The sequence below is a fragment of the Podarcis gaigeae genome, assembly GCF_964106915.1.
Source record: "Podarcis gaigeae genome assembly, chromosome: 2".
In the NCBI taxonomy this organism is placed as follows: Eukaryota; Metazoa; Chordata; class Lepidosauria; order Squamata; family Lacertidae; genus Podarcis; species Podarcis gaigeae.
Genome location: NC_139679.1, coordinates 33,336,356 through 33,361,041, shown reverse-complemented (window position 1 = coordinate 33,361,041; position 24,686 = coordinate 33,336,356). Strand labels below are relative to the sequence as shown.

The window sequence follows — 24,686 nt, the reverse complement described above, 5'->3', positions numbered from 1 at the left end:
TGGGGAAAAGTCTAGGAGCTCAGTAATGTCCTTTGACAAGATCAGAGTAAAAATACTCTTTGAGTAGGATAGATCGTCTCACAATTATGTTTAGACATGCCATTCTCTTAGTTGATCTGAATTAGCCGAAGAGCCACTACTTGTGAAGTGCTTAGCTTTCTGACCTTGAAGTTTAAGTGTGAAGGAGGGTGTTGTATAGGTTATTAAAATTGAGGGCTGGGTACCTCCCTTGTTTAATGCCTTTTTGGATATTTGTGTATTTGCAGGATACAGACTTTTAACAGCCATGGAAATATCAGTGACTTTTACTATACTATGTGAATCATCAACTGACTTAAATGTCATGTTTTCTTCTAACCACTGCAGATCTCAGAAGCCTTGTGCAAATGAATCAAAGCTATTACTTGTTACATTTCATGCCGAAGAAGGATCAATAAGTGCTCTCCTTTTATCCTTAGTACAGACTCAATTTGTCCAATATTACACATGGGCAATGTAAATTGTAGCCTTAGTCATCAGTCCTTTGTTCTGTAGTGTCTAGTTGCAAAGTTGCACCCATTTGGCAATTTTGACATGGCTTGAGCTGTATTTTCAAATAAATTGCCATTTATGGAAAATAGCTACCAGCTTCTGTCTGGTATAAGTAACCATCTGTAATCATATCCGGTATAAGAGGAGTGTGCTTAAAGCTACTGTAGCACTGAAATTGTTATGCCTGTGAAATACGAGATTGAAAGAGGAATGCTCTGTCTTGCATTCTTTGTATTACTTTGTTAGGTGATGGTACTATTCATATTACTTTGATTTTCTTGTAGAATTTACTAAAGCTAGAAGTAAAAAATGATTTCCAAATTAGCCCTGGGCATGCATCCTTGTTGAAAGTATGGAGCTAAACTAGACTAGTTGTTGTGAATGAGTCTGTACCTGACTGCAGTAAGCAACTTTCTTGACCATGGGACAGCTAATTGCAGATTGTAATGTTTTGCCTACAGCATGCATTACTGGTTTATTTTAATAACCTGTGGCATATGTTCAGAGTATTTCAGTTGAATTACAGCACAGCTCATATAACAGGCTGTAAGTGTAAATTAATGTTGTATAAAAGAAAGAGTATTTTTGGAAGATAAATGCATATCCTGCATGGTTGTGCAGTGGAATGACAATTGACTCCATTTTGTTGGTCCTTTTTTTTGTTTGTTTCCAAACAGAAGGAAAATGTTTGTCTGGTGCCTGAAGAGAGGATATTCACTAACATTTGTAGCTTGAAACATTCCAGTTTCTTACTCCATTGTAGATTCCCTCACAATGTGTGTGACACACAACCAAACAAGGCTTGGATTTCATGCAAGTCCTACAGTACTTTACAAAATGAAGCTTTGTCTCATGAAAGCCACAGCAGGGGACTCTAGTCTTTCTCATACCTAAATAGTAGCTAAAAAACCAGTTGTGAATTTCTGAACAGTGATATTGTTCAGGTTTGATTCTAAGAGAAGGGTGTATGTGTGAGAACCAGAGAACACACAAAAATTTTGGGAAGGCCAGATCAGGAGAAGAGCCATTTGAAGGCATTGGCAAATTGATCTTTGACTTTGTGTCAGTTGAAGAAATGCTAAAGGAACAAAAGGTTCCAAAGCTGAACAGGACATAAATGTGGATGTTGCAGTTGGTGTCTAGAGCACCAAGCATCAAAACTCAAACAGTCACAAATGTTAGACAAAGGCAGCAGATGAGACAGGAGCTTTTAGTAGCTTTAAAAATAGAAAACTCTCAAACCAGTGGTGCCTGTTTGTTGGAAAGATAATTGAGGGTTAAAACTTTTTTCGTTAAAAGTATAAAGGAGGAAATGTGTTGATTATGGTTAGTTTGGATTGACTGTTGCAGTAAGAAAAAAGAGAGATTGATTGTTTTACATCATGGCTATAGTGAGTTCCATTGACCACATTGGGACTTGGTTTTTGAGTAAAGATGCATAGAATTGTTCTTTGTTTTCTTCACAAAAGTAAATAAAACTTCTGGGTTTTTTGCTGTTGTTATATCAAAACCATCATAAACTTTTGTCTGTGACCAGTAGTTACTGCTAAAGGTATGTTGTTTGACTCTAGCTCAGAACCATCACAATTCCTCAAATGCTAAATAGTATCTGATACAAAGAGCAAAAACCTTTTGGGAAGACAGTCTTTAATGTAGAATAATATGCAATTTCAAGTTTCAACTCCATAGGAGCACAAATTTTGTCACCCATCACTAGTGTTTGCAATAAAGTGATTAAAGTTTATTATACTATATACTGAGGCTTCAAAATCAAAGATCCAGTCCTTAAACAACACAAGTAAGATTTTCTGGAAGCCCAGAGTCTGTACCTAATAGGCATTCTTTGTCATACTGATTATTCTTAACGCCATACTTTTGCTTGATTTGAATGCTATCTCCAGTCTTAGGCAAAACAGATGGTAGCTTTTTGAACGAGTCTCTGAATCTCTTTTTCCTCTTGTTAATATCCAACAAATGTCTACTCCAAGACACAAATAAGAGGTGTATAAAGCATATTTCCCCCTTCATTCAATATACACTGGCCAGATTCACAGTGGATAAGATCTCCTTGATCCCTACTCTAAGATCCTGACATTGCATGCTGGGATGGAGCTGGGGAAGATGTTTCTCTCTAGGATTTAAATGAGTGTGTCCTGTGGGTGTATTGCAGACTTGATAATTTTGAAGAAGGAAAAATAAACCTTTTGGAGTTTTGAGACTATCTCTTTTATCTTCCATCTGTAAAGCCAAGCTCCAGCAGACCTCGAAGGAAGAGGAAGAAAGTGCGTATTTTAACAACTTAAATGACCTGGAATAAAGCACTTTTAGACTCTGAGGTGTAGTTGCTTGCTTTCCTTTACATCAGGGCCATTGAAAAGCAGAATGAATTGCATCTAATATCTGCAAATCTTGTTGTTTTTTATCATTGAACTTAGAAGGCAGTAAATGTCCAATAAGTCTTGTCTAGACCAGTGTGTCTCTTTCCTAGCTCTCTGTTTGTAATGATGGTTTGCATTGCACATTTAATTGGTCATTTTCATCTGAAATGACTACCTTATAAAAAATGGGTGTGGAACTGTGAAGTTTGCCTTGGCTGTGTTAAGTGGGTAAAAAGTAGTTTAAAATATTTCTGTACCGCTCCAGCAGAGATCCCAGGACCAATTACAAAATATGTGTCAATAGACCGACCCTCCATCCCCTTCAAATCATTCATGAGTGTGTAATAGTTCTACCAGCTCATGAATTTAGTGCAGTTTGTTTACTTTTTTGTTTACTTGTTTAAAGTAAAATAGTTTATTTAAAAGCTTAACAACTGGTTCAGAAACATACTTTAAACATATTCGCAGTATTTCAGGATGAAACGACTGCTCATTCTGTTCTCAGGACCTCGTTTCAAAAACACCTGACAGGTTATGAGCCAAACGAGACTAAAACTTCAGTTGGTTCATCTTGTAAATATAAATACTGTACCTTGAAAACCTGGCTCATTAAAGGTTGAGAATCCCAAAAGTGAAAATCCAAGTAGATAAATTCCAAACTGATTAAGGTAAATTCCCTTCTACCAGCTGCAGCCCTCTCCAGCTGCTTTGCTGCCTTTGCCCTTCCTTGTACTTAACTGGACAACGGGGTGCTACGTCTCCATATATGTAAGAAGTAGTTGTGGGTTAAACAGTGGAATTCAAACCAAAAAGGATCCACTGCCAATTTCTGTAGTAGATCATGTTAGCTTCCACTGACTATAAAAACTTCGGAGGATGATTAGTCTGATGGCACTGATGTTCCTTGGTATATGATCCCTGTCTGCTACAAAATGAAGTATCTTGGTATATGAGCCCTCTCGCATGTACCTCATTCTTCCTAGCAAAGGGCACGTATTTCATAAGAAATTGTTTGAATAATCTGTAATGTGCAACTGTTTTTTTCAAAAACTGAGCAAGGTGCTTCACAAAATGCAGTGGAGCGTTATACTGCGTACTTGATGCAATTACAAATGACCCTCTTTGCTAAGTCACAAATGTATGAAATTTCTGTGACCTACATTTTCTATTCAGACTCTTGCAAAAGAGAGTAAAGATTAAGAGTATGGAATCCAGCACTTCCTGAACGAAAAGAGATTGGTCTATCACAATAGCTTTTAAATACTGTTTCAAAAATATCCTTCTAGCCAAACTTGAGGCTTTTGCGTTTGGAAATGAAAATGTACGGAGTGTAGTGCAGTTGTTTCTTCAATGAAATTCGCTGCGCTTTTGAAATTTGCCACTTTCCTGGGTTGAGTGAGAGTAGCCCCTGCTAAGTAGCAAATGGTACCAGCCCACACTTCCTTTACCACTGTAACACCGGTGTGTTTCTGTCAGCAGAAAACTGGCTATGCTTCTGGCTCTCCACCAGTAATTTTACATCAGTTATCTGCCTATGCATCCTTCCTGGTTACTGGCTTGAACTGCTTTCCCCATGCTATACTATAGTGCTGTGCATGGTAGCCTGTAGGGGTGGGGAGTTCAGCATTGTGGTGTAGAGGTTTAGCAGCAACAAAACACAGGTTGGCTAGTCCCTTAACAGAACTACAGTATAAAAATGTGTGTCGTCCCTTTCTGCAAATCTCTGTGTGCTGACACACTGAAAGATTAAAGGTCTTGCTGTCTTCTTTCCTTTGAAGATTTCCACTTTAGTACTAATTTCTTTAGCTAACTGTCTTTGCTACCACTTTTAGAGAGTTTCCCTTGGTCATGAGAACCCTGCTTTCCTAACAAATCACAATTCTTGCAGTAGGTATAATACAACCTACCTACTATGCTTATGTTGCCATGAGAGCAGTCAGATATATATATATAGAGAGAGAGAGAGTAATTTTTAATAGTTACAATCCAAGCACGATAGCCTCTTCCACAGCTCCAAAGCATCTCAAACATGATTAAATTATGTGAATTCTTATCTGGCACCCCAGTAATATTTCATCTGTCAGCATTAAATCCCAGTAATGATATCTTTAACTATTTCCTTGGTGACCACTCTAGCAGGTACACCAGGGGATGGGTTGTGTGTGGAGCCTGCGGGGAGCTGAGAATTTGAAGTTGCTGCAGAGAAAGAAAGGCAGAAGGAAGAGCAAATGAGACAAAAGGCAGAAGATGGTGAAGAAAGAAGAGTTAATAAAGATCAGAGAAGTGATTTAAGAGGGACAATTTTCTTCTCAAATTGTTTGAATTCTACTGTACAGTATTAAATAAAACTGCTAAACTTCTAGGTCCTTTACATTGACCAGATTCATGCTTTGGCCTCTGCCAAAAATTCCTTCCAGTTGGTATGGTAGGTGGTTGTGGGCCAAGTGACACGATTCCATACTTAGTGGCCATATAAGAGATCAAATGGAAAGACTAATGTTGTGGTTCATGCTGGGTTGCTAAAGTTAGAGACTCATAAAGTAGGGTGGGCAAAAGCCTTCCCTAGAGGATGAATAGAAGGAAAGCCAGGCTGCAGTGCAGAACTGCAATCAGTTTTACCACCTTCAAAATCATAGTGGTTGGGAGGAGAATATTGGAAATGGAGCAGGGTTTCTTGGAACAAAAAATACACAAGGTATGTCTAAATCTGAAAATGGTTGGCATTCTGGTTGGCAAGAAAACCCCACCTCAATCATATGCATACCTCCAGACTACTGTTGGGGGCACTGATGACCAAATGTTCCTCAGTACACATACCTCTCAAATCTTTCCACATGGAAAACTAGATGTTTGGTGGAAGGGTCCTAGCCCTTTCCCTGACCTACTTCTACAAATGAAATGAATCTCTTGTATGAAGGGGTATTTTGTTAATGTCAGCCCCCATTTGTGATCTGAAGAGGTAAAACCCACACACAAGTTTATCACTTCAACAAAAAATGGACTACAGAGGCTCTGCCTTTTGAGAAAATACAAAAAGAGGACTGCTCCCTCTGGATCACTCGAGAATAGTCTTGAGACATACTTGGATTCCTAGGTCTATTATCTAATGTGCAGGGGGTGGGCTGTATTCCCTTTTGTTGTTGTTGAATAACTGGCCACATTCCCTTCTGATTAATCTGGAGGTGGGCAACATGATGGCAGTGGACAAAGCCAAAGCCAAAAGTGAACAGGCCACCCACTTTTCTCTCGCATTAGCAGGCTGGCTGGAGAAGGACAGATCACTGTTGCCAAAGGTTTGAACTGATAGCTTTAGATGGCTTCCTCTCCTCCATGGCTCTCCATTTCAGCTTCTCTTCTCCTTGCCCCTTCTCAACAATTTTCCCTCTTTGGCTAGTGGTCTGAACGAATTGCTTACCAAGGGCTTCTCTACCCTCTCCATTGCTTCATCTCTTTTGGCTTCCCAACCACCAGTCCGTCTTTTCTCCCCTCCTGCATGAAATTAGATTCTCACTCTTGGCCTAAAATCTGTTTTAATGAATTGCTAGCCAGCACTTTTGTGTGTAGTGAGGCTGCAGGGACAGTCCCCATCATACTCATGATATGATTCTGTATTTGTGCATGCAACTGTATGTAGATGGAACAGTTGCAACTGTAAATCTGCATGCCATAGCATATCATAGCACATTTGGTGGTAGTGCACGTGGCCTAATGGCCCCTTGCTCCTAAGGGAATTTCAGCTGACAGTTCTGTGAATTGATCCATATCCTCAGTATTGCTTTATCTTAATCAACGAACTTTATTTGCCCATTATGTACTTGTAGTGCTGCTATATAAGTAGTGTTGTTTGGATGTCTTCCCTTAGCCATTCCTTTTACTTCACATTCTTCTGTAAAAGCGGGCCTTTAATTAAATGATGTAACATTTTATTAATCAGGTGTGCTCTAATCTTTCTCTCTTATCGTTTCAAACACAAGTTTTCCCAAACATGTTCAGAGGTTCTGTTCTTTGGGGAATTCTGGTTGTCCTTTTCCATTACCATGGGAAAGATGCAGGGGCATCTTTGTTTTGGTTAGAAAACAAAATTGGTCACGTTCTTGATTATCATGTACACAGATTTCCTTTTTGCTACCTGAATGGCATAGTGCCTCTTACAAACTCATTTATGAAGAAGACGATGGCTTTCAAGCTTGGCCATCTTCTGAAGGATAGGAAGTGCTGATGTGCCTTCTATGAATAAACAGTTGACCCTCTCACTTCTAGATGGCTTAGACTGCAATAAAAACTTTTGCTGCAATTTTGCTGAATTTAGCTTTACATACTTGGAGATGAGTAGAGGGCATTTAAGGTTTAAACTGAATGTTTCTTCTGATGTTGCAGTGATTGCCCCCAAAGTAAGAGGGCCTTTCTCTCTCTCCCCCCCCCCTGCCCCACTTTTTTTTACATAGATAAGCTCCACCTCCAGCTGCTAAGTGTTGGTGTATGTAAAAGTGTGAACATGTGTTAACTGCTCTGTGCATAAAGGAAAGGGGGCATTGAGAACCATTGGGGGGGAATAGACTTGAATCAGGAAGCTGTGATCCCTACTAATTCTACTTGACCAGATTGAATGAAAAACTTGGCATTTATTAGCTTTAGAAATGTGTTGTACATCAAACCTGTTTCCCTGAGAATATGAGATTCTTTTGAATTGCCAGTGTTACACATACAGATGTGGTGAATCTGTAAGGTTAGTAAGCCTGCAAGATCTAAGTTGTGTGCTGTCATGGAGAGAGTGTAAAAGGCTGGCTGCTTTAACTCTCAGAGTTGTGCCCATATGCTTGTTTGTGGATCACAGCCAGAAGGCTTCAGATTGAGCTGGTACACACTTTAGTGCTAATGAGATGAGGGTTCTCTTCCATTTCAAAGAGTTTTGAAATACTGTGCAGAGTAGTCGCTGTGACACAGGAAAATGTTTTTTGAATCAGTGGCCAGTGCTGGCGATAAACAGTTAACATGATGGTGATGCTTTTGAGCTGAGAGTTACTGGAACAAAAAGCACCTCCAAAAACTGTTGGTTGCCACCTGCTGCTGAAGCAGCCTTTCTTTAAACCACTAGTTGTTGAAAACACATACCTTAAAGTCAGGAAGTTGTCAGCTTTGTAGGGGCTTTCAAATCGCTGAAGAATCAATGTCTGCGAGGCCTCTGAATCAAGAACCATTCCAGATTCAGAGCAGCTCCAGTTAGAATCATAGTTGGGAATTATATATTGGGCAGTGGAATTGTTACAAATGGCTGTCTTTTCCCCCCACCTCAGAATAGCATTCCTTTCGAACACCATGGCAAGTAGCTGCTCGTCTCCTTCTCGTTGGAAAGCAGCACTGGGTGAGTCCATTCTCACGAGACACCAGCTTGGCGGGTGGGCTTGGATTCACTCCTGCGGGGACATCAAATTGGGTGGCTTTTCATGTCTTTCAGCACTTTATTTCCTTCTACCTTGCAGATGACCTTAGTAGTAGGTGTGCTTCAAATTAATTAAAACTATTTCTCCCCCTCTTGAAAAATTGTAGTACTTCCCTAAAATTGCTCCATAACTGTTGATAGATCAGATGGTATATTTGCAGGGTAACCTACAGTGTAGTACTGGAATACTTAAGGTCCTTCATGTGGCATTTTTTTCTCACTTGGAAATCATCTCCCAGTAAAGGGAGTACATGCCTTGTTTAGCCTTCTGTTTTTCTGCTAATTCACTAGCCTGGTGTATATGTCTGTAAACCAAGCAGTGACTTACCAGGACTACTCAAATATGCAGGCTTCTGCTTCTAAGCTAAGTTTTAGCTTAGTGCATCATCTAAACCTGGACTTGTGCTTAAGCCCTCTCCTTACTATAACCATGAACTTTGGCCAAGAAAAACCCATACAACTTGTCCACCAGCCTGAGCTTGGGTGACATGCTCAGCCAAAGTTTGGCTTAGCATTTTATTAATTTATTTAATTCGTTAGTCACTTTATCTTGGCCAGGGCAGCCCAAAGTGACATACAACCAAACAGACAATAATTTAAAAAATCTGATGTAGGAGTACACAAGATTTGGGAGGAGATGAGCAGCTGCTAGCTGTTCTCTGGGAATCCTCAAATTTGCATAGTCTCCATAAGCTCACTGTCTTTGGCTTGCCGTGATTTACGAACCAGGCCATTGAATCTTAACCAATTTGGAATTGTACCAAGTATAGGAGAAATGCCACATCTGAAGGGGGCCTTAGTTCTGCTAATCACAAGATTATTACATGTTTGCTAGTAAAAGTTAGAATTGAGTGTTGTGTCTTATATAAGACCTGCATTCCTGAGCAATTACAGTACCCTATTGCAACAAAACATGTGAGTCTTTTTTAAATAGTTGAGAGCCTGCAAGAAGTGTTGTTGCAGAACTAGAACTTTAAATAACATGCCTTCCAACACTTTCAGCAAGTCCATTTCCCTGAGGAAGATATAAATGAAAGGTTTCTTATCACTCACAGACTCCTTGTATCTTAGCAGAAATCAGATCAAACATTTTCACAGCTATAAACCTTTAAATAACTTAAAACTGGATAGAGCAATAAAACTCAATCACACACAAGTATCCTGTACTGTGAAAAGTTAGGGTAATATTGTCTTTTAATTGCCTAATTTAAATATGATTAGAACAGAGCATTAATGCATCCTTTTACTCTCGTCCCTTTCCCACAAGCAGCCAAAGATTAAAAAAACATTTTCAAACTGACAATGAAGATGAAACTGTGCCTCTAGACTCTTTACAGGAGACTTCTAAATGATTGCATGGATAGAAAATGAATGGATGCCTGTGACAGCAGCAGTTCTAAAGCTTATCCATTGATTGATCTTTTTGTCTTGACGATAGAAGGAGCTTCAGCAGAGCAAAATGAAGTGTGTGTGTGTGTGTGTGTGTGTGTGTGTGTGTGTAGACAATCTGTAGCTTGTTGCCAACCTGTAGAGGCTGTTCCTTTTGCTTTTCGGTCAGACTGAATTCTTGTTGCTTAGATCCTATTATTGGGCTCTCTCCCTCTCCCCGCCATTGTTATAACTCCACATTACACTAATCTCTCACTACCTTATTTCTCTTCTCCCTGCTGCTTTTGTGTTCGTTTGATTCCATAGCCCTTTACTTTGTTAATTACATTAGCAAACTGATTATCCACATGGGTCAGATCATCTGGATAATCCAGCTGTTCATAATTTCGACTGAGCGAGAGGATTCTCTTCTGAACCACCTTGAATGAAGAGTTCACACTGGGTCCTCCTAACAGGATGCTTCTGCTTGTCTTGAGAGTGTGCTAAAACAAAGGCAGGACCACAGCAGAGATGTAAAGTGCCTGTATTTTGTACTCTGTGGGAATTTTTCAGCTAGCTTACCCCACTTCACGTGGTGGTGGTGGTGGTGGTGGTGGCGGCGGTGGCGGTGGCGGTGGCGGCAGGGAACTGAAATGGGTCGGGCAGCAAAAATCAACATTTTAGCAACTAAAGTGGGTAAAAATTGCCTTTGAGTGAAGAACTGTAGAATCCAGTCCACTATCAAGGTCTTTGTCTGTAATGATTAACCTCTTGTTGCATGTCAAAACATCACCGCTGCTGCAGTTTGACTTAATAACAGGTCCCTATGAACTGTGCATCAAAAGAATAGTCCCAATTCTTCCAAGGGTCAAAACTATGTAAACAGGCTATTTGTTGTCAGTCCAAACATTCCACAGAGCTGAGTAGCTTAATTTTGGCTGCTGTAATATTGAATTTAGGATTGCTTCCACAAGGCTTGAAGTATGGATGGATCCTTTGAAACTGTTCTTCTCACCATCAGATTTGTGCAAGCTGTTTTCCAAATCCACCTAGGTTGGCAGAGTTTTTATTCCTTTGCCATTGAAATTTTATTTTGTGGTTGTAAAGAAAGGGACTTCCTTTTGCACTGTCCCCATATCTTGCAGAGTGCATAATAGTTTTCTGTGGTTTTTTTAAAGACGAACAGTGGTTTCCCATCCAACACATATATATTTGAAGGGAAGAGACTGAGGCAAATTTCATTCCCATTCTTATGAAAGGAAACTTCCATTTTCATTTTGAACCGAAAAGCCAGAGGACTTTCAGAGAATTTGTAGGTACCTCAATGGCTGATCAAAGTGTTGGGGCAATTCTTTAGAAATTGTTCCTTTGTTCAGGTATGCAGTGTGCTGAAGCCTCCACAAACTAAGACTGACAATGACTTCTAGATCCTAGAATTCACTTAATCCTTATCACTTTCAGCATTCTGGTTGCGATTGACAATCTACACTGCCAGGTTGGGCGCAAATTTCTGATTGCAGAGTTCACAGGGGCCTTGCTTAATTCTGGCATATGCTATGGAAAGGATCTTTTAGAACATATTCAATACAGTGTTGCTGCTAAAAAGATGGATTTCTTTTATATAACACTTGCATTTATCACTCTATCTCTTGATTTGGGTTTCATTACTGATTCAAGAGCTTACCCAAGTCATCCGGTCTTTTTTGCCAGCATGTGCTTCTTTCCTCGTTCTTCATACTATTTCTCCTTGTTCATGAGGTGCCTTTGTTGCCTTAGCTTTTACGCAAAAGGAAAATGCCATTCACTTCATGGGTGCCACCTGCTGGGTGTAACGGCGATTCTGTCAGGACGTAGATTTGTGCACACTCATTTCATCCTTCTGAAGTGAATGCATCTGCCCAGTTGTATTTATGAGGAGTGGCCAAGAAGACTTTAATGGATCAGTTTTTATGCCGTTTCAGTAGGTGTGGGCTGATATTGACACCCTGTTCCTTGGCTTCAATAGATTCCTGCTCTGGCGACGACCAGTATTCTCCAGTCTGCTGTGCATCGGTGAAATGTTGCCATTGAGGGGCAGATAATGCATGGCTGATCTCCTGTTACCAATGGCTTTTACTAGCAAAACTACCCCAAACTAGAGCAGAAGAAATAATACAACTGGATCTCTCCTTGCTACTTAAAGATACTCACAGGAACATGGACAGAATCCAGCAGTTGCCACTACAAGAGGCTTTGGCCAGAAACCTGATAACCTTATGTGAACTCTAGCAACACAGCTGGAAAAGGAAGAGACGGTTTACAGCATTAACCGCCTGTTATTTAATAGCCATTTCAGTTCTCCCTCCACAGGCGGCAGCCTTTCCCCCCTTTTTATTGTTCTACTGTAACTATAAATCTTTTACTTGGTTTAAGAAAGTTTTGTATTCATTTTGCTAAGATTCTTGGCTTAACTCTCTGTAAAAAAAAAAAAAGAAATCAATCTCGTTTTTGTTGATTTGGAACCTGTGTAGAAATGTGAACAATCCTGAAGTTTAAAACAAAATAAAAACAAGACTTGAAACTTCTTGTAAACTTAAGTCAGGCAGGGAATGTGTAAATGAATTTGAACAGTCTGCTTTTATTTTACACTGTTTACTTTTGTATGGTCCCATTTTACAGAGGAGTATTCTCAATATTTTTTTTAATACATTTTTATTATCTTTGCTTTTGGCTGTCTTGTTCTTCCAGGGTTGTTTTTTTTTTAAAGTTCAGTCACCATGCAGCATAAACATATTTTTATTCCAATGTTTATTCGTCTCTAGTACTGTCCAAGAAAGAGCAGAAGATAATTTTAAAGAGAAGTAGCCAAACCCAGTAGAGGTGATAAGATCACTTCATAGACTCTGAAGAACAAAAGTCAAAGCTCTAAAATAACCTGTTCAGGAAGGTTTTATTAAGTGAATGTAAAATGTATTCATAGAGCAGGGTTCCATGTGAGTGACAGGATCCATGATTTCTGCTTGGTTTTTGGTACAGATGCCAATAAAATCTGAATGCTGTCACTGCGGTGTGAACAGCGTTGTAGTAGGTGTGCTTCTCTTGAATATGCGGAGAACGACAAGTGCTTAGAGCTTGCTGCATTATGCCAAGGCTCCGAGCTATAAACAAAATGTTCCTGCTGCGAGATGCCAAGAGAATATTCAAGCTTGTTGAATTCTTTAATATTAAAGTGTGCAAGTCTGGAACAACTGGCCTTCAGCTGATGATATACAGAAGTAATGGCCAAAACACTTACCTTAGCAAATGAGTGTGCCAGCTATAAATATGGAAGAACCTTTGTTTTCATGAGCAATATATTTATCCCACTGTAATCTGGGAAAGTAGAAGGCATGTGAATCATACCAAATACCACTCAAAGTACCATCAGTCCCACCTTGGGAATGAAGATGCAATACATAGATATGTTGTGTTACTACTTTTTAATCAACAAATGTGAGATTCATGCTTCCTTGGAAACTTGGTGGCTAATAGAACTCCATGGTTTTCTTTTGCTCTTAATTTGCAATTTTTTCAATTGTTTCAAAGCTTTGCCAGTTCCTTTTTAGTTTTGTGGATATGAACAATCTTGTCGCTTTCCTTTAGCTATGTTAGAACATTAACCAAGTGCTTATTTGTATTTTAAAAGTCTTGATTTGATGCAACCCACAATTGGGGAAGTGCAATGGGAATGTTTTTAAATGTTGGTCCATGGAGAATTTTGCATAACTGTATCACTTGGTTACTGTGGATGTTGGTTCTTTAGGCATGTGCACTTCCATTTTGTACAGTTCTACACTTCTGTGTGCTTTCTTTGTAAATACTTGTGGTCAAATGATGTAATGTTAGAGACTTATAAAGGCAGCCTCTTCTTCTCTATATATATCTGGAACCTTCAATTGCTGTACTATACTTAAAAAGTTGACTGATGCAAATTTCTAGACTTGTACTTGGTTGTGGGCAGTCTGCGCCCTTCCATTATAGTTAAATCCCACCATCACCTACTGAAAATATAGTTAGAATGTCTCTCTAAACCTGTGTACTGGTATCAAGTTATCTCGGAACACCTCATTTGTATTACCACTGTATTTGTGTACTTTAATAATTGTGTAAATAAATTCATAAGGACTTCTATCTAGTTTGCCTTTATTTGCACATCTAATGGGTTCTCTGCTTATAGAACAACATATTTATTCAAAGCTAACTGCCAGAAATTTTAAGGCAGGGGTGGGGAACCTCCAGATGTTGCTGGAGTACAACTCCCATCTTCTCAGTCTTATCAGCCATGCGGTCTGGACCTGATGGAAATTGGATACCATCAACATCTGTAGGGTTATAGGTTCCCCACCTGGGTTTTAACGCCAGGCATCTGCTTTGACTTCTCAGCTATCTTGAGGAGTTGATTTTTGTTTTGCCAGCTTTTATAGTTTAGCAAGGCTTTCCCCTTTCTCCTCCTCTTGTGTGCTCTGGGAACAGTATTGGTTTCTAGATGAGATAGTTGTGAAGACAGCAGTGTTCATTCTGCTGGGATGAGTGTGAAATTGACCTGGGGTGTGGCCACTGAAATTTGAGGGAGGTGATGTGAAAATCTTCTGGGAGTTCTATTGGGAGGAAATGGAAAGTTGGAAGTGGAAAAAGCAGGGTGGATTTATCCCCAAAGGGTGACATACACTATAAGTCAGTGGTTCCCAATTAGCTAAGTACTGCGGACCCATACTTTTGAAAATTTTAATACCTGTATGGTAGTTTTTGTTATGTGGACGGTGCCACAGACCCCCTAGGTGGGTTATGTGGACCCGTGGGTTCTATGGACCACCAGTTGGGAACCACTGCTGCAGGCAAAGATCTGGGTCTATCTCACTGTACCATGCATTTTTCAGCATTGGATGCTGAAACATTCATATAGCAAAAAGAGTCAATAAGTAAGCGCTGAGATGTAAACTTAGGAAGCTAGTCAATATCAAAACCTGACAAAATGGAGTCATTCCTACCACCAGTGGCAGTCACAGTCTCTTTACTGCACCATGAAATGTAGAAGCTCAGAAATAAAACCAGACATTACACAGTCATGTAGAATAAGCAATGATTGTAATAAAAGTCACATGGCTGTTAAGCCTCCAGTGGGATTATTCCAAAAGTAGCAGGTCAATCTTTGGGAGACCTGACTCATCTAAAAGATTGCTGCGCTATACTACTACCCAGCAGAATACTATATCCTGGAGTGGCTAAGCAAAACAAACAGTGAAACCTTCATACCTTGGATGGTTATGTATCACTTACACTGCCGTCTTCAGTTGCGCTACAGATAGGCTGTATTTGGTCGTTCCAAAAGTGAGACAGACAAGGGCTTGTCCTTCACCTAGCAATATACCTGGCAGTAGAAGCTGGATATGCATGCAGAGGTGAACTCTTGTTTCAGTATTTTCCAAACCTTATTTTCTCTCCAATTGGAGGCATACCTCACTTTTACAGCACTTTTAAGAGTTACTGAATAAGAACTTCTCTGTCCCTCTTGCAACAGCCTGCTGCATTAGTTTTGTTCCTGTTTTCCCTCCTTGCAGCAGCACTCAGAACAGCCAACAGAATACAGCAAGGACTCAGAATTAGAACCAACAATATTCTACATCATTAAAATAATAAAATGTAAAGCAGTAACTACTGAACAGTATTGAAAGAAGGATGTGGGGGAAACCATTTTAAATATCAGGCAGTAAATAAGTACTTAACGCTGATTTAGGAACAGGATTGAGAGCTTGTTGAAAGCAAAGTTGTCAAGTGGAAGCAGAATACCAGTGTAAAGAATTATAATCAAAGCTTTTGAGGCAGGGAGTTCCACATACAAAACACAACCATAAAAGGTCAGGGTGCAGTCAGGGACTTTTCTTCCCCCAGCCCGCTTTCTGCCAAGAAGAAAGAGGTCAGCACCCCCCCCACACCTCTCCTGAACTAGCTTGCTCCCTCACCTGCATGCAATTCCTGATTGCCCATGGCAGGAGTGGGAAACCTGAGGCTCCCCAGATGTTGCTGAGCTACAACTCTCAACAGCTATATCAGGCGTGGTCACAGTGGCCCAGGATGATGGGAGTTATAGTTCAACTGCATCTGGAAGACCATACGTTCTGCACCCCTGGCTAGTGGCTACTAGGCAAGTGCTTAAATACAAGTCTGATACAAGTTTTCGTTTTACAAGTGTGGAAGCAATTTACTTTGGGTGCTTTTTGGGTTGCCTTTTCATGGCTCAATTTGAGAAGCGCTACTGTCAGGCACCGACCTACTTACTTTCACTTACTTGGTATTCCCTCCACAAGACTTACGGTAGTCAGCACTGATGGGATGCTAGTGCCTCTGTTCATTCATCATAAAGAAGAAGTGCTGGCCTGTCATTGGCTACATAATTCTCTCATCCTGACTAGCTATAGCTATAGGATTAAAGTTGCTTTGTCCAGCAAATAACTTAAAATCTAAAGAAGCTCTCTTACTGTATTAGTCTCACAAGGAAGCAACCTGGGTAGAGAAGGGCTTGGGGGCTTTATCTCTGGCTCCACCCTAATACATGGCTCCCTCTGCCATGCACGGGGAGATCTGAAGCAAGTAAGCCTATGCAGAAAGATCTGGACAGGTGTGGGCTTCCTGGGTCCTGGAGCACTGTTAAGACTTCCAGTATCCCGGGAAGTCTCAACATAGAGGCCTCCCTGCTGCAGGCAAGAGGAAGGGGGAGCCAAGCAGAGGTGTGCTGTTAGGAATGGGACCAGAGACACAGTCCCACACTGCAGCTTCCTGAGAACAAAGTGAAGGGGGCCAGAATTTTGACTAAAACCATTAAGTGGGCTTTCTGGACATAAAGGCTTGCTATATGAATTTATGTGACCTGTACTTAATGAGAGTAAAGAACAATTTTGTCTGTGGTGTTTTAACATTTAGCAAAAACATTTCTTCAAAACATTTTTAATTTTTTTTAAGAAAAGCCCTTGAGTTACTGGCGTTCCAAGTTAATTTTGCCTGCAGTTTAATATGTGTGCTTATTCCTAATTTGGGTTGTGCAGAAGCTATTGCCATCTGCCCCTCCATATAATTCACACTCATTCAGTGTTCAACCACCCTACAGTAAAGCCTGGCTGTTATTTTGTCCTAATAGTACTTTGCCATATGGTGAGCTGCTCAAAATAAACAAAAACAAAGAAATCTAGATTTAACCTAGTTTGTGTATCAGTAATCCTAAGGATTTTAGTTCCATAGCAGAAACTAGTTTCTAGACTTTTCACGCAAAGTACATATGTATTTGAATAATATTGGGATCTGCTCTCTTTTCTTTTCTTTTTAATGACTGGTGCGGTACTGTACTACGGAAGTGGGGTTAACCCTTTTCCACATCTGGTTTTCTTAATTTAAATCCCTTTGCAAAAGCTTCTGAAGGGGAGAAGTTAAACAGAGGGAAAGTGTTAAAACCAATTATTTCCCTTCACTGCAGCCCCAGCCAGAACTTTCCGTCTCTTCTCCAACCCCTCAACCCCCAATTTCAACACCACCCCCACCACCTGAGGGTGATCCTAATCCTGAATCTGCTACAGTTTGTGTGATTGCTCCCCCAGCCCCGTATTGCAGCATATCTTCATTTAGAATGTTTATCCCCCTTCATAGCCCTGAAAGGCTCTCAGGGCAGCTTATGAAAGATTACCCTATTCAAATTTGGCTTCAGGAATAAAAGTAACATGGCGCCCTTATGGAGCTAGGATTATCAAGGCGGCATTCCCTGCCTTTATGCTTAGTCTTCCCTGGTTTTGACACTTAGCTTTTGCCCACTAGTCAGCAACTCCCACTGTTCTGTGCGCTAAACATGCAAAGTGTTGCACGTAGCCCCATCTTTAAACAGCAGCGGCCGCAAATTTATGCAGACCCTTATTTAAAGCCCAGTGTTACCCTGATCCTACTGGTATTGATGTAGAAAATACGACGGAGCAGGCACATTTCCCACAAATTGTGGAGCTGCATAAAATCCCTGGCACCTGAACTGGTTCAAGAAAAAGCAGCATACATCCTTTTTTATGCTTGGTTCCAGAAGTGTGAGGATTATGTTTCAGTGGTAATGGTTAACAACTCAGAAACCTAAAGGTCTGGGTAGTATTAAGTAGTCAGAACCCAGTGCTTTCAAAGCTCTATGTTCCCATTTTAAAACAAAGTTTACATCCACACATTTAAAATACAGTTGCCCCCAAAGAATACTGGGAACTGTGGTTTGTTAAGGATGCTGGAAATTGTAGCTCTGTGAGAGTAAACTACAGTTTCCAGGATCATTTAAGGGAAACCATGGGCTTTAAATGTGTTTTAGATGTATGGTGTGCATGTGAACTTTGACTTCTTTGACTTTGATGTTATTCCTCATGTAGGTTTCCATATTGTGTCTCAGTAAATGACACAACTCTTCCTTTTGCTACTTAAGATAGATTAGTGTGCCTTGTGAGATAGGACGGAAGCAGAGCTTGGGGTCATTGGCTTAATTTGTTCATTTGACCTGTTTTTATATCAATGCTCCATATATTAAGTGAAAGGACAAGCAGTTAGAACACTAACCAGGTCGGTTAGTGTTCTAACGTCGGTCACAAGAATTAGAACTTCCAATTTTTGAAGTACCGTATTTTTTGCTCTGTAAGACGCACCAGACCACAAGACGCACCTAGTTTTTGGAGGAGGAAAACAAGAAAAAAAATAATTCTGAATCTCAGAAGCCAGAACAGCAAGAGGGATCGCTGCACAGTGAAAGCAGCAATTCCTCTTGCTGTTCTGGCTTCTGGGATAGCTGCACAGCCTGCATTCGCTCCATAAGACGCACACACATTTCCCCTTACTTTTTAGGAGGGGAAAAGTGAGTCTTTTAGAGCAAAAAATACGGTATATTTCTGGCCTTCAGTTTGTGGGGGAGAGCTTAGAATTGCAGGCAAAGATCACCTAGACAACTGCAGATTAAAAGTGACAAAGCAACCTGATGGAGAAGTCAGATGTTTTTGCAAAGTAGTCAGAAATAAAAAAAACACACCCCTCCAAGCCCAGTGTGTTATTTCAAGAAAATAGCCTAGCTTATATCTGTCTGGACCCACCAACCTCTGATCTAGAAGTCTTCTCTCCCTCATTCTAGAAGTGTGAACATGATTATTTTCCATCTGCTTCTCAGAGGCATTATCTATTTTTATGTTTCTGGTTTGGAAACCTAGCACGACAAATAGATGCCTGAGCTGAGGCTGGATAGAAAATTAGGCTGTTGACTATGCCTCGGAATAAAATAAAAATAGCAGAAGAATGAATTTTCAGAGCCATAATTCCTGATGCAACAATATTTTGACAACAGAATAAATAGCTTTATTCACTATGGTTGTAACAGTTCACTAGAAAAGCATAAATCCAGATTACATTGACATGACATCCACATTGTATTACATTAAAGTGCATTTACATGAAAGCAGGGACAAAAGTGACTTCACTTGCTTCAAACCTGTCACAAGCACAGTCGTACACAGCCATATATTGCACGCACACACGCACACGCCGACAACTGAGACAGACAAATCCTGCACAAAACATTGCCCATAGCACACAAGAGCTTTGTTCTCCTGGAAACCCTCCCTCACCACTGAGCTGGTGCAGCAGCAGCAGCTGCTGCTGCACTTTTGAGAATGAAGAAGGCAAGCCTCTGAGCGTACGGTAACGGTTGAAGGGGGCTAGTTTTGTTGAAGTATGAAAAGAATTGCATAGACTCTGGATAAAATAGCATAGAAGGGACTCAGCAGAATGGATCGTTTCCAAGCATCTTGTGCTCACACACCCTCATCTCATGCCCCAGGGTGATGTGTGCTTCAGCAATTGTGTGTTGAAGGGGGCAGGGGAAAAACAAGGCTCTTGGTCACTATTTAAAGGTCTGTTGCATCATTCAACCTATTTGGTTCAACTGCTTTCATGCCTCCTCCAAACGGATAAAAATATAGATCTTTATATACTACGTATTTAAAAAGAGAATAAAAAATAATTTGGTACTTTTGCTTTATGTAGTAGAGAACCCAAGTTGGTTCTTTTGTCTGTTCGGATACCTGAATGCAGGGATCTGTGTGCGGGAGTATCAATGGACCCACAGTTTCCCCTGCACACACAATCTTCCCCATTCATCTTAGAACAGCATGCTGGGGACCTAGGCTGCATATCCTGATACGTGTGCCGCATGCCTTGAAAAGAATCAGAACCTTTGTCCATTCAAGAGATGCTATGCGCGTTCTTGAGCACATGCAAGTCTCTGGATCAAAGGGTACGTGTGTAAGCTGCTGTAGCTCATTTTCATTTGTGGACGTGTTCTCCTGCATCAACCCTTTTGCGCCCATTTGCACTCACACATACATGTTTACATACATTCCTTATAGAAAACAGCTGGAGGGGATAACAGAAAAGTCCATCAAATATAGAATAGTCAAACGTCATCTGGCACTGTGTAAGTTATAGCCATATACCGAACAGAAAACAGTGTCGCAAATTTTACTTCACAGAACTGCACCAAGAGGTAGGGGGTTCTTTTTATCCCTTGCAGTTAGCGTAGAAACTCGTGGAAATGTTAATTGTACATTATGCATAGTACATTTCTTCTCTAGAGATTTTGCCCCCACCCCAAGAAAAGGAACTCAAAGGCATTAAGATACATAGTCAATGAGAAGGTGATGGGGTTTTTTCCTTGCTTTTTGTGAACAAAGGCGTTATAAGCAGCTTTCTGCGTTGAGAAGAAATGTATGAAGCCGAGACTCAAATTGTCCCAGTAAAAGGATCTTCCTTTGTGTCCCTGATTTCTGAAATCCTGCACTTCACAAGCTAGTTAAATTTATGTCCCTTAAAAAATGACACCTGGTAGGAGCTTGGACAAAGGAAGAGCAAAGGTACATCATTCCTCCCAGCATTTGTGACTGTTTAAAACTACTGTTTGGCCAAGTCCTGTGAGGTGAAAGCAACACTTCCCTATGGCTCTAGCTTCCCATTTCTTATCTCCTTTCTCTCTTTCTCCTTTTCTCTTCTAAATATGTAAGCTGCGATCCGGAGGGCTACTGAGCTGAGTTGTTTATTATTACTATTTTTATCAAAATGGCAGCCGCACTCACTCCTTGACAAATAGCTTTTGAAGCTTGGGGAGTAGGGAAGTTGTGAATATTTAGTTCTTTCCTTTTTATTTCACAACAATCAACATGTTGCTTTCTAGGACTGGAAGTGTAATCCACACCGCAGTTTAATAATAAAGAGTACAGCATTTGCTGAGGGCATGTGATTCTGCTCCCCCGCCCCAGCACAGTCCAGAAGCAGATGTATGGTGTTGAATAAGCTCTACATGAGTCAGTGCAGCAGAACACATGTTTCCTAACCATCTTAAATCAACAGGCATAGCCAGAATTCTGCAAAGGATCTGCAGCTGAAAGAGGACAAGGAGACTGTTCCGTACAAATAATGTACTGGGTTTACAAATAAATAGCTGATGTATGCATGTCTAGGAGAATACAAAATAAAATTATCAGGCAAACATCTGGCCCCTGCCATCAAATACATTTTAATTCAATAGCCAGTATGAAGTTCTCACTAGATCAATGCTTATCTTGATTAAGGAACTTGATTAAGGAACATATTAATGAAATTTTGGCTATGTTGAGGAGCCAGCTTTGGACTGCCCCCCCCCCCCGAAGCTAACATGCCCTCCCTTGCAAATGTTTTATGTGGTACAGCTATCTTAGCCTACCATTTTTTAATCGTTTCATCAGGGCATCAACCTGACACCTCGTTTTGGTGCTCAGAGCAATCATTTCCTTCTCATAATGTAGGTTAACTTAGATCTTGGTATCTTCACCCAAAATACTATGCATTCCAGATCAAGGTTGATCTAAGTTTTGTGAGGTCGTTTTTGCCTGGGTTTGGCCATCAGCTGCTACTACTAAATTCAGAAGAATAGAAGCTTCTGCTAAATGTAATGTTATCAAAAGTAATAATCAGCACATTCCCCCTTTGGTTAAACATTATGTTAGAGATTAGAAGTCTCTGACTATTTTCTTAGTCTCTTGGCAATGCTCCTATTCATTCCTCCACATGCATGTGAGGAGGAAGTGCACTTGTTGGCCTCACCCCCTCCATCATGTCCCCATCAGCATCCCTCTGCGTGTTTGAGCAGAATTTCCCTAGGGAGGAGCCTGCTTTCTCTGCTGCAGAAATTGCATTTGACTGTGTAGAGAGCAACACAACTATAAGCTGTTGGGATCAAAATGTAGAGAGGGTGCTAGCAACTGTGTCCCTGCTCTCTTCACTCAAACACTTGGAATCACATGAGAGGGAATGAGTGAACAGGGCTAATATCTCACTGCATTTTTAGGGAAAGAACCATCATCTTTGACAACTGGCAGAATGTGCCCAGTCATCATTTAGTGATCTTGTAAGCAAGTGACAACCAATTTTCTAACTCCGTGAGTTGGGACATACATGCATGAATTTGACCTCATTTCTGGGCTCAGAGTGCATGGCAGAATTGTTTTACCATCCTTTTCCCACTAAGATTTTCACGTATCCTCATCAGTCTCCCTTCATCAATCTCCCTTCCACTAAGAGCCTGACATTTTCCACATACGCATGGTGTAAGGAATGGTACAAGAGCAGAGGAATAAGCCAATATCCGTCTGCTATCATGTCATCTTACCTGTCTAGTGAGCTTGTAGGGCATGAATGTAGTGTAGTATAGTAACAGGCTGGCCAGACACTTCATGTTGCAGGCCAGGTTTCTGCCTGTGGCTGCCACTTGCTGACCCCCTATGTAAACCATAGGATGGGATCGATGCACAACTCAAAATTCTAACCTCAATTCCTTATATCAACTATCCGCATATGTGGTTTTTCATTCAGAACTAATAACCCTAAAACACCCACCTGTGGAAGAACCTCAAATGCCTCTAATTGTGTATGCAAGCCCTCAGAATCATCAGCCCATCATTTAAATACTTTACGAAGGAGCAGGTTAGAGTCCATGTTAATTGTGAGATGACTGTGATTAACATGCATTAAGTGGTAATGCGAATCCCGGAGCAAGCCTAGCGGTTCTTTTAAGTAAGGAGATGCTGTGAGTTAAACTGCTTTCACCTCCCCCAACACTGTGCTTCCAAATGAAACCCATCTCACCTCTGCAAACAACCCCACCTCTGTCCCCAAAGGGTGCCATTTGCTGTCTGATTGTCCACATACTACTTCACAAGCTGCTGAGAGTTACAGAGACAGGAGAGCTGCACCACTGGAGTATTAATTCCAAAGAATATGGAGGAGGCAAACCTACCTCCTTTGCCCTCCTCTTTTTCCTTTCAACCATTCTATCCTGTAATGACCAACAATCCCATGAATGCCTCAAAATAGAGGTGTACGGTGTTTAGTGACAATGCATTTGGTTAGCACCTTTTTGCAACTCCTTTTCTCCGCCTGATCACGCAAGATGTGGGTGCTCCCCCTCCTCCAGTATCATCTGGAACCTGCAAATGTTGGAGGCTCACATCTAAAAATTAATACCCATCACCTGTGTTTGGAAGGGCTTCCTCTATAAATGAGGGTCTGTTCTTAAAGCTGAGTTGAGCAGGGAGCACACAAGGAATGCTCTTTTGGCCTGCTAGAACTAAACATCACTTTTCTCCAGATGTCATTTGAGAAGAGCAGTTGTGGAGTTTTCTGGGATGGACTGCAGTGTCCTTCTTGGTACATGTATAATATTTCCAGTAAAAAGGACAATGAAAACAAAACTCATAAAAAATCAATTTAACAAACCAAAAAGTTATTGAAAATTGTACAGGTTATCAAAATTAGATTAGGGTTGAGTCAAATGATCTAAACACACGTGGAAAAGAATAGGTTTGGAAAACCTATTAGAGACAACCAGGTCCCTGAGATTTCTCCTTGCTAAGCCATTCCTCCTTAAGCACACAAAGACATGGAAGATACATTGAGGTGCATCACACACACAAAAATAGACGGGTATTTCCTCTGCATTACGGGAACATTTATGTACACTTCCTCTCTAGTTAAAATACAGTTTCATCGAAGTGAGCATTTTCTTGTGATGCGTAGTGGGACCTCTACATGTGTTTAGAAGGCCATTTGTTTAGCTTACAGCAGTAGGTATGCCCAGGCAGCTTAGCCTGAAGATCAACCCCATTTTAAGTGGGGAGAAAGGTTTTTAAACAAGCCAGCTTCCAAAGGGTGATCTCACAAGCTGGTTGGCCTCCAGTTCCCAAACAAGATGGCCCAGCCCTAAGCTAGTCCTATTTCTAAAATAAATTAAGTGTTGAAATGTTCTGACTCCTCCTCTAAATATATGGCATTCGTCCATGTCGCATTCACACACAGGTTTCTGGGTTAGTTACAACTTCCCCGTTCTTTTCGTCTTTCAGAAAGTGTTCCACTTCAATAGAGTCCACCTTGGCGTTTCCAGATTTGTTTAACTCTTCTCTTTCAGCGACATCTTCTTGTGTGTGTGTTTCTGCTGGTTTTTTAATACAGAAGGCATTTCCTATAGCCAGCACCAAAGCCGAAGTGACCACTTCAACGCCAGCCATAATAAAAACATACATATATTTGTGTGTTGCGTCCAAGACTTTCCCTGGAAGAGAAAATTCACAGCTTCATCAACAACATGTTCAATCAAACCCATTCTCTAAGTTCCCAACTCTCTTAATTTGAAGAAACATTTTCAATAAATTTAGAATCCCTATGAATTCTGATAGCTCTTTATTTTTAACTTCCAGTATGGCACATGTGAGTGCGCTACTTCTTGGCTGATTGACAAAGCTGGCCTGTAACCACAACCACTCCACCTTGTCCCTGATCCTCAGTCTGCTCTTGCACATGTCTTTGCTCTTCTGAGCATGCTTCTGGGTACCAGTTGCCAAGAACCAGAGGAGTGGATAGTGTTGTTGTATTCA

General features: G+C 40.7%; 3 protein-coding genes across 12 annotated transcripts in view; 1 reads left to right on the top strand and 2 right to left on the bottom strand.

Moving 5' to 3' along the window:
* Positions 1-13,866, top strand: part of CSNK1D (casein kinase 1 delta) — a 30,578-nt gene extending 16,712 nt beyond the window's left edge. The window contains exons 9-10 of one of the 6 annotated variants that reach the window (XM_083728043.1): positions 8,204-8,271; positions 11,723-13,866. In XM_083728043.1, the coding sequence (XP_083584169.1) occupies positions 8,204-8,236 (33 nt within the window). In that variant the 3' untranslated portion in view covers positions 8,237-8,271; positions 11,723-13,866. Of the gene's footprint in view, positions 1-266; positions 2,867-5,045; positions 7,944-8,203; positions 8,272-11,722 lie in introns of those variants that run through there. The other 5 variants (XM_083728042.1, XM_083728040.1, XM_083728041.1 and 2 more) reach the window with 5 other exon arrangements.
* Positions 1-24,686, bottom strand: part of MBTD1 (mbt domain containing 1) — a 119,694-nt gene that overhangs the window by 80,813 nt on the left and 14,195 nt on the right. The gene's annotated exons all lie outside the window — the stretch shown is intronic.
* The window catches only part of SLC16A3 (solute carrier family 16 member 3), a 31,553-nt gene continuing 25,927 nt past the window's right edge, over positions 19,061-24,686 (bottom strand). For all 5 annotated transcript variants that reach the window (XM_083728025.1, XM_083728023.1, XM_083728024.1 and 2 more), the window contains one exon: positions 19,061-24,364. In XM_083728025.1, the coding sequence (XP_083584151.1) occupies positions 24,102-24,364 (263 nt within the window). In that variant the 3' untranslated portion in view covers positions 19,061-24,101. The remainder of the gene's footprint in view (positions 24,365-24,686) is intronic.